The sequence below is a fragment of the Pygoscelis adeliae genome, unplaced genomic scaffold (assembly GCF_000699105.1).
Source record: "Pygoscelis adeliae isolate BGI_AS28 unplaced genomic scaffold, ASM69910v1 Scaffold154, whole genome shotgun sequence".
Lineage (NCBI taxonomy): Eukaryota > Metazoa > Chordata > Aves > Sphenisciformes > Spheniscidae > Pygoscelis > Pygoscelis adeliae.
In genome coordinates, this window is record NW_008825113.1 from 998,807 (window position 1) to 1,008,879 (window position 10,073).

At 38.4% G+C, this 10,073-nt stretch overlaps 1 protein-coding gene across 1 annotated transcript in view; it reads left to right on the plus strand.

Moving 5' to 3' along the window:
* Positions 1–9,763, plus strand: part of IFNAR1 (interferon (alpha, beta and omega) receptor 1) — a 25,789-nt gene extending 16,026 nt beyond the window's left edge. Inside the window, exons 7-11 of the mRNA XM_009328017.1 lie at positions 847–1,049; positions 2,289–2,443; positions 3,297–3,450; positions 6,607–6,761; positions 8,190–9,763. Coding sequence (XP_009326292.1) covers positions 847–1,049; positions 2,289–2,443; positions 3,297–3,450; positions 6,607–6,761; positions 8,190–8,417 — 895 coding nt within the window. The 3' untranslated portion in view covers positions 8,418–9,763. The remainder of the gene's footprint in view (positions 1–846; positions 1,050–2,288; positions 2,444–3,296; positions 3,451–6,606; positions 6,762–8,189) is intronic.
* The last annotated feature ends 310 nt before the right edge of the window (positions 9,764–10,073 follow it).

Below are 10,073 nucleotides of genomic sequence, written 5' to 3' on the forward strand. Positions count from 1 at the left end.
TGCTGGCTGTCTCGAATCACCTCCCTGTCCTGCATGTGCCTTAGCATAGCTTCCAGGAGGATCTGTTCCATGATATTCGCAGGCACAGAGGTGAGACTGACTGGCCTGTAGTTCCCTGGGTCTTCCTTTTTTCCCTTTTTAAAAATGGGGGTTATGTTTCCCCTTTTCCAGTCAGTGGGAACTTCACTGGACTGCCACGACTTCTCAAATACGATGGATAGTGGTTCAGCAACTTCATCTGCCACTTCCTTCAGGACCCGCGGTAACTTTTTTAAAAGATGTGAAGTTTGCATTGCTTGGGGTTTTTTTGAATATGAAGAAATTAGATGACTAGAAGTGAGCATAAATGCAGGTGTTCAGGGTTTCAATTGTCAATGTCTTTGATTACTTCTGGTCAGATCCCAACATGGGGGGGGAAAAAAAAAACCATCATGTCTATAAACCTGTATCTTAATATCCAGTTTTCACACAAGTGTTGTGGCCAGCATCTAAATGAAGAGGAGAGAGAACTCTAGCATTCGTTTGGAATTCCTTTGGCATGACAGAAAAATAATCAACTTAACAGAATTATATGAAAAATCTTAAATTGGATTTTAACAACTTCTAAAACCGATATGTGATTTTTCTATTGAGGCTTGATTAAAGCAATAACTTGTATTTCCTGATCCAGTTATACTTCATTGTTTTAGTTATAAATGAAAAAACAGTATTCTAAATACGAGAAATTTCTAAGAGGCCCATTCTTCTAAAAATAAAAAAACCTGTGTAGCACAAGTGAACGTGCTTTTTTTTTTTTCCCTGAGTTCAATGACCTCACATCAGAAACTTCTAAAATATCTTTTGCAGTGGGTATCTAAAGAAACTTCATGATGATTACTCAGTGAAGTGGCTCAATGTACCTGGATGTGAAAACATCACTGATACACAATGCAGTTTCTCATCTATCATCACTACTGTTTCTGGATTTTATTATCTCCGTGTGCAGGCCATGAGTGAATATAATACATCATGTTTGTCCAATGAAGTAAAAGTAGATCCTCTGAGAACAAGTAAGCAAATGTGTTTTCTTAAATTTTCATTTCTCAAACTTGTACCAAATGCTATTATTTGCAAAGAGAAACTTGCTAGGTTAATGAAACTGAATACATAGTTCCCCTACAGAAACTGTGTTGGGAATCCTGGCCTCGTCAAGTTCAACAGGAGTTTTTCCATGGCCTTCTCTATTCAGCGCAGCCAGTATTTCGCTATATTTAGAATCGTATCATTTGCTTTACAAAGTTAAACCAAAGCATTATATGGCATTTTATAATCTCATTGTATACTACATTAATCACTGTGTGAGATTGTACTAGAAATATCCCTAGTCTGACTTTTGCCATTGACAGGGAGCACTTCTTGATATCTCAGAAAAACGATGCCAAAGTCAAATAGTTTTGGAATCCACTGTCTCTATTTTCTTGTGCATCTACTCTCATCTCCTCCTTCTCTCTACCCCTGCACAGTGCACCCCTGAATTTTGTGCTGAAACAGTATTACATTGACATACAACCCTGAAGAGCTTCATGAAAAAGCAGTCTTAAATGACAGTGACATCTAAGTCAAAAATATGTAACACTCTCCAGAGTGAAATTGCATATTTCACATTTCTTCAGAGTGAAATTGTAGTAATTTTTCTTTGTTGCACTTTTTTGTGAGAAATGTGACCTTACTAAAATGACTTCAAAAATAGTTGTCAATCATAAATATCAAGAAATGTTTATCTAATATGTAGGGTAATATTCCATTGCCTTCCATATTGAAGATGGAATCAATAGCTACTCTGTATGTCAGCTTTCCCTTGTCCAAGCTCTTGGTAATTAGATAATTCTTCAATAAGATAACAGTGACCTAGGTAAATAATTCAACAAAAGAAAACAAAAACTGTAATGCTTCTCACTTTTCAACTATACTATAACTGTGAAAGAGGGTATATGTGAAAAAAAGGGCCCATATCCTGCTGAGATTAAGAAGTGTTCAGTAGTTTCACTTGGACTTGCACAGAGTTAATCCCATCATCTGTGTATTTCATGTCACTGAAATTTGCAGAAGCAACATATGAATGTGGAAGGTGAAAATAATTGAAATATTTCTCAGGACTCTAGATTCTGAATAAAGCTATTAGTCAAGTTAGACTTTTAAGTACATGTTTCTTAAAAATTGTCATAGATAAAAATTACAGTATTTTATGGAATATTTTTATTTGTATTATTTCGGTCTTATTTTTAAATTTTTTTTTTTAAATTCTTAAGATGAAATTGGCCCTCCTGGTGTAAAGGTGGACATCAGTGATGTTTTGCTCCATATCCAGATTTCTCCTCCAGGAGGATCTGAGAGTGAAGTCATGAGGGACCATTATGACTTGTCTTACCGGGTTCTGTATTGGAAGAATTCATCAGATAATGAGGTATGAACTAGTTAAATACTTAAAACAGTATATAAAATTTGTTACGACTTAAATACTGAGTTTGAGTTCTCCTCAAGAAGCTTATTTTCAAGAGAGGCACGTATATGGTGTATATGCATGTATATGGCACGTATATGCAGTCAATTTGTTTGGTTTTGGGTTTTTTTTCTGAAAGATTCTTTTAAAAATCTGGTCAAGATGACTTTTATCACAAAGTAATAGAGGTTTTAATCTTTTTCCATTGATGTGGCTATGTGTAATGATTTGCAGAATTGCACTGAGTTTTGTACAAGCTGCTAAATGGCTCACTTTTAAATAGAAGTTGTAGCGTTCTTGTGATGCCGTCTTTCTTACAGTATGACTCTGCACTGTCTTAATTAATGTAGCTTCTGGCACCTCAAACTTGTTTCTTTCTGTATTTGCAGTTTTATAGCTATAAGTGTCATAAAACAATGAAGTCTTGCGTGCTTTTAGCTCACGTTTTAATGGATCTTTCCATCTTCTTTAAATGCTTCTCACAGTAAAATATTTTACAGTAATCGGTAAATGTGTATGTGTAAATGCGTGGAAGAAGAGAAGAAAACAAACTGCAACAGGAGGAAGTTTCATTTTGCACACAGCTTTGAACTGTAAAATTTCAGTGTGGTGAAAGCAGTTGGTTCTTGCTAATGAGTGTTTCTGGAATGTGTTTGCTTAGGATAGAGTTGTGTGGTTTCTTTTATTTAATCCAAGTGCAGAAGGGTGTCTAACTTCTTACAGAATTACTTCTTCAGCAGAGGCCAAAATTCTAATCTATTTGAGTGACTGTTGTACTATTTATGTGCATCTTATTCTTCCAATTTTTCTTTTTCAGGAGGAAATCAAAATGAAAGAGATAAAACAGACGATAGGGACAGTCTCTGATCTAACACCCTCGACTTTGTACTGTGTAAAAGTACAAGCATTCTCAGAATTTTACAACAAAAGCAGTCATTACAGCAAAGAGAAATGCATCAGAACACCTGGAGGTAGGAAGAGCTTGGGAATTGTTACACCTCTGGAAGTAAAATTGTTAACCCTTCATAGGCCTTTGCAGGTCTCACTAGTTAAAAAAAATTTGCAGCATGACTTAATGGCCCTACAGAGTTAGCACATAGTTGGGCAGAGATCTGTGCCAGCAGTCAGTCACTTTGCTGCTCTGTATTCTCTCCTATAGCTAAACTAATAAACTGCTTCTGTTCTGACCTGATCAAAATTACATCCTGGTTATTCCACGAAACAACTCAGTTTAGATGTTATCTCAGATTAATAACTAATGACTGTGAATTAAACTTAGTTCTGTACAATGACTTGTTAATAGGCAAGCTTTAATTTCCGGTACTTTCAAGATATTTTTAGGAGGGTGCAAGGAATCACCAAATGCTATGTTTTCAAGAATATTTTATTCTTGAGATTGCCTTAATTCTTCTGTGAATGAATTCCATTTTAAAAAATCCTGTGCTAAAGTGTGAAGGAGACAAATCATCAGAGTCATTATAGCTGAAAGCTCACCTTTGTGCACAATGAGAATACATTTGTAGATGGATTACACTCACTCAGAACATAAGAGCAAGTTATCTGTTGAATTTAATTTGGCCAATTATCTTCTATTAACAGGCTGTAACACTAGAAAAATTACTAAATATCCAAACTGACTTAAAGCTAAGAAAATGTAGTAATAGTAATGCTACTTTCTCACCTCTTAAGCTCTTAGGATTCATTTATATTGTAGTCCTTGCTGCTTTGTCTTTATCAAGCCTAAAAAGAAACAAATGTTACTTTTTTACCTTCATAAGAGAAATTATTTAATCTATTTTGCTAGTTAGTTATTAGTCTTCCCTATATTCTTCTATTATAATGAGCCTATTTAAGACCAAGCAGTACATTCAAGACTCTACATTGAGAGGTGCAGTCATACAGATCGTGCCCTATACTTCCCATCTGTTCTTATATCCCAGTGTGGAAATCCTTCATTCTTTGATCATTCATACTAACTGGAAATAAGAGATAAAAAGACCTGATTGTCTCATCTTGATTATATAAGATAATATATCTCATCTTATTATATATGATATAATCATATCAAGATGATTATAATCATCTTGATTATTTGTAAAGTGTCTCCTGGTATGTATTAATTTTAGTATGTTCAAACTCCCTTCAGTTTGTTTGTTCATTAGAGATAGTACCAGAGAATATGTTGCAAAGCAGAAGAGTGGAGGGGAGAAGGAAGCTTGCAAGACTCTTGAACTTAAGCACTGAATAGCTTATGACTACATAGAAAAAAGGTTTCTTTGACTACAGTATTTTGCTATCAGAAGCTGGATTCTCTCATGTAAACTCCTTCTACCCTAAGGTCCTAACTTTAAGTCCTGGAACTGAGCCTAGCCTGTTAGAAGGTTTTCCAGAGTTCCTGGGTTAATACAGGAATGCAGGACCATAGACTCATAGAACGGTTTGGGTTGGAAGGGACCTTCAAAGATCATCCAGTCTAATCCCCCTGCCATGGGCAGGGCCATATTCCACTAGATCAGGTTGCTCAAAGCCCTGTCTAACCTGACCTTGGAAACTTTCAGTAATGGAGCACCCGCATCTTCTCTGGGCAACCTGTTCCAGTGTCTCACCACCCTCATCGTAAAGAATTTCTTCCTTATGTCCAATCTAAACCTACCCTCTTTCAGTTGAAAACCGTTGCCCCTTGTCCTGTCACTACAGGTAAAAAGTGTTTCTGTCTGTCTTATAGGTTCCCTTTATGTACTGAAAGGCTGCAATAAGGTCTCCCTGGAGCCTTTTCTTCTCCAGGCTGAACAACCCCAACTCTCTCAGCCTTTCTTCCTAGGAGAGGTGTTCCAACCTTCTTGACCATTTTTGTGGCACTCCCCTGGACCCGCTGTAACAGGTCCATGTCTGTCTTGTGCTGGAGGCCCCAGAACTGGACGCAGTACTCCAGGTGGGGTCTCACGGAGTGGAGCAGAGGGGGAGAATCACCTCCCTCCATCTGCTGGCCACACTTCTTTTGATGTGGCCCTGTATACAACTGGTTTTCTGGGCTGCAAGTGCACATTGCTGGCTCACATCCAATTTTTCATCCAGCGGTATCCCCAGGTCTTTTCTCAGCAGGGCTGCTCTCAATCATTCATCCTCTGGTCTGCATTGATACTGAGGATTGCCCCCACCCAGGTGCAGGACCCTGCACTTGGCCTTGTTGAATTTCACAGCATTGGCCCACTCCTCAAACCTGTCAGGGTCCCCTCTGGATGGTGTCCTTTCCCTCTAGGTAACCAACTGCACCACTCAGCTTGGTGTCATCAAGTTGATGACACCATGTTTGAGCATTGAAGTGAAATTCATCTCTCCTTTCTATACTGACAAAGTAAAATCTAGTGCTGAGCTAGTGTCTAAACTACCAGTGTAGAAAATAACTGGAATAGCCTTAGGACTGATTTCTTCTTAGATAAACATCTGAAAGGAATAGATGCTCACTGGAAGGTCCTTTTTCTCTCTATTGGCTGTGTTGTAGTCATCTGAAGCTTACAGTTGGAGTTCCTCTCCTGTCCAAGAAACCACCTGGATGCTTCCGGGCCCCTGAAGACCCTGCAAGTCTAGGCACTCTAATAATTTCCTGGCTAAATAACTATGGGCCAACTTCACTGTAGTAATTGCCTGTTCTTACTCCATAGCCCGTGGGATTTCTTACTCCTGTATCTCTGCCTTTTTAAAGGAGAAAGCTCTGTCAACTACATATTACGTTCCTTGGGGTTAGACCCCAAGGAACACAAGCAATAACGCAATAGATTTACATGCATCAAGCGCTTCATGGTAGCTGTCTATGTGCAGCCTTTTTGTCCTGCTGTCAAATAGTGACATATAACTGGAATATAACTGGGAATAACTGGATCTTGGTTCTGATCCTGTCTGCAAATACCTGCGTTCTTATATTTGGATAAATATTTTGTGCTGTGTTCTTAATAAAATTATCTAAGATATTGGAATGGCATCATTCTTGTAATGATCATCATGGCTGGGTATAGTACTGTGGAAATGTGAAATTTTATGATACTGTAGCAGATTTGGAGATAATCTGTTCTTTAATCTTTGTCATTTATGAATACCTAGACTAAATGGTTTTTACTCAATTTTTTTAGATGAAGTTTTTCCTCTGGTCATTTTAGCAACATTTGTAATTGCCCTGATCGCTGTCTTGCTTGTGGCTACACCGCTTGTTTTTGCCCTGTATCAAGCCTATGCTAAAATGAAATACGTGTTCTTTCCATCATGCCACCCGCCTTTGAACATAGAGGTAAGATGAGATGTATTTTTCTCATTCATTAAGCAGGTGTATTTTTAGAAAAATGAACAGAAAATATTATGAAAAAGTGTTTATCTGTTATCCTGTGGTCTTACGGGTATGCCAAGATTGATTGTATAGATTTTAACAAAGTGCAGGAATTCCTGTGGAAAAAAATGGGTAGTATCAATTTCTAGAATTCTGCGATTAGCCAATATTTTAACTTCTATGTTTTTCTTCTATCTGTGCAAAAGTGTTGCTAACGATCCTTCATTCCAGAGAGTGTGCATGTCTACCCAATGTGATAATGTACTTTTGCCCTGCTGTGTGAGACCAGAAATGTTTTCCCATTGTGTTATCCGGAAGAGCATGCTCTAGCCTTTTTGCCATCCTTTAAAACTCAGAGGAGGCGAAAATGCAAGCCCCGTATTCGGAGGAAATTTTAGTGTAGCAGGCAGCCAGTGCTTCTACCATCTCCTGACCTAGTGGCCTGGATAGTCTCCAAACAGGCAGATGATGTCCAATTTCCAGCTCAGCTTGGCACGGGTAGTACTTAGCCGGGATCCTGTTCTGGAATGAACAGGGCAACACGTAAGTGTAGGTGTATTCTAAAACATAGCAAGAACTGCTTTTCACTGTGCTTCCTTCTGTGTCGCTCAGAACATTGATGTTGAGCAGTGTATGGCCTTCCTAACGTGTGTCACCTTCTCACTGAAGCTCCTAGGACATGTAGTATACAAAGCCTTCTGAATAAAGTTGTAACTTAAAACCAGTCTCATAGTTTACAAGGGCTAATCTGAATTTAATTTATTTGTAAGGGAGCATTTTAGCTGGTTGGTTCAGTAGAATACTGGTAACATAATTAATGCAACGCGTATTTAGAGCCTTTTGTGATGGATTTGATATAAATGACCACTTCAGAGAATAGATTTAAAGCACGTAGGATAGACAGCAGTGCGCTGTTGAGAGCTGTATAAAGCTTGGTATCCCGCTGCAGCAGCTCACTTCCTCTTTCTTCTTTCAACCTTTGCTTTATAACTGATAAAGATTTGTAGACTCTGCAAACACACACCTGTCATTCCCGTGCTACCACGTGATCTTTGAAAGTGTTACAAATGAGGATTTTCCTTTAGTTCTTGTGTGGCCTCATAAGGCTATAATCAATGAAATATTGCAATTACCTAGATGACTGACAACTGCGAGCATAGCGAAAGAGTTAAGATTAACGTTAGAGTCATTCTTTAGTGTTCGATTCTATGAATGCAACTAAACTTCATCCTAACTTTGAGTTTGTGAACTTAAGGAAACAAATGGCATATTATAGGTGGAAAACCTCATGATGCTACTGAGTACGATACACCAGATTTGTACAGCTGTGGCGTTAAGTGGAATCATTTAGGTATTATGTATGAATGTTCACCTCTTTCTTTTCTTCTTCAGGGTTTTGGAGGACAGCTCTTTAGCAGTCCTTATATGTCAACTACAGAAGAACCGATAGCAAATTGTTGTATAATTGAGGCTATCATCACAGAGGAAGTAAATCAAATTGATTTTAAAGACTACAAACATTCTAAACAGAGCAGCCGAGATTCAGGAAATTATTCTAACGATGATGATACTTCAGGGAGCAAAGTGTCAGAAGAAATGCTGGAAAAGGAAATAGTATAACTTTTAAGAAAATAAAATTCATATATGGGACTGGCAGCATAATAAACACTTAACTTTTTTATTACGGAAGTTGCAGCCTAAGGAAGACAGTGTGACTTTGGGATCTTGCGTCTTCAGGTTTCCAAGTCTGCACTTTGTTAGTAGAAAGTTACATGCCCTCTCTGCTGCAAGCTGCCTGAAGTGAAAACACAAGTGACTCCTCGTACCGTGCACCATTTTGACCGACTTTTCATCGTATGGTAACAAGAATACCACCTGCGTAAAGAGGAGCAGATCTGCACACTTTATATACTCGAACGTGATAACCTCAGCAAAAGCCTGCTCTGTTCCACAAGCAGTTTCTTGCTATCTTAGAAGTTTGTTTTGAATGCCAGCGTGTACTGTGACAGAAGCCTTAAATTCCAGTATTGAATCTTACGATGTTTACAGAGGCAGAAGGAAATTGATGCTGGATACAATTTTAGGAACTTTTCTGACGTTCTCTTCCAGCCTCCTCAGGGGCAGTGCTTTTTGGCTTAGCGGGTCCAGAGCAAAAGGTGCAGAGAGACCAACAGTAGCCTCAGTGAGGTGGTTCCTCTGAGCTGCCTTGTAGAATTCCGTGTGGCCATGGCTGCGGGATGCTCCCAGCGTCCACTTGCTTGTTCGTGTATCTGTGTGCCTGCATCAGGGTGCTCTTCTCTCACAGCACTCAGTAATCTCGGCAGGTACGGGGAGGGGAAAAGGCAGGAAGGGGGTTCACTTCACTTGACTATAAAGAAAAATTTCACAGGGGAAGGCCTCTATAAATAGAGGTTGCGTCAAATTGTTTTGCACTGCGTTTAGGATAAAAAACAACAAATGTCCAAGCCAGATGCACGCTGCAAGAAGAAACTGAAGAATGCTGTTACTTCCAATGACAAGGCATGTTGAGAGGCTTACTCTTCATTAATTCCACACACACACACACACCCCCCACGGTTACGTATCCAGAAGTGTAAAATACTTACTTCTAACTGAATTGTATTTAGAAATGTGAATCTCTCTTAACAAGGAGGAAAACTTGGTTCCTTGTAATTACAGAAATAAGTTGAATTTAGAAAATGCCTTTTAACAGAATGGTGAGGACGCTTGTCATTCAAAGCTTTTTCAGCTTAGTCTTATTTTGCCAACAGATTTTTCTTTTGTATAAATTATAAGGATATGCTGCAATAATGTTTCAATTTGCATACCACTTTCTTCTGAAGTAATTTTCTGAAGTAGCTTATTTTTTTACGAAGCAATTGATTTAGAGTAAACTGGTTTTGAGCTTCACGTGGGCTGTTTATTGTAACAAGCAACTGTTGGTGTTTATATTTTTTTTTTAAATTTTGAAGATGTGATCTAATTTTATAAATTTTATGTCCCTGTGTTCATTGAAGAACATAATAAATTTTGCACATTTACTACTTTATCCCTTTCTTGGTTCCATATATTTTTAACGTAGCGACATTGAAGCTACACCATGGATACTTAGGAAGTTCCCATGTGTGCTGGTTTTGGCTGGGGTAGAGTTAATTTTCTTCGTAGTAGCTCGTATGGGGCTGTGTTTTGGGTTTGTGCTGAAAACAGTGTTGATAACACAGGGATGTTTTCGTTACTGCTGAGCAGGGCTTACACAGAGTCAAGGCCTTTTCTGCT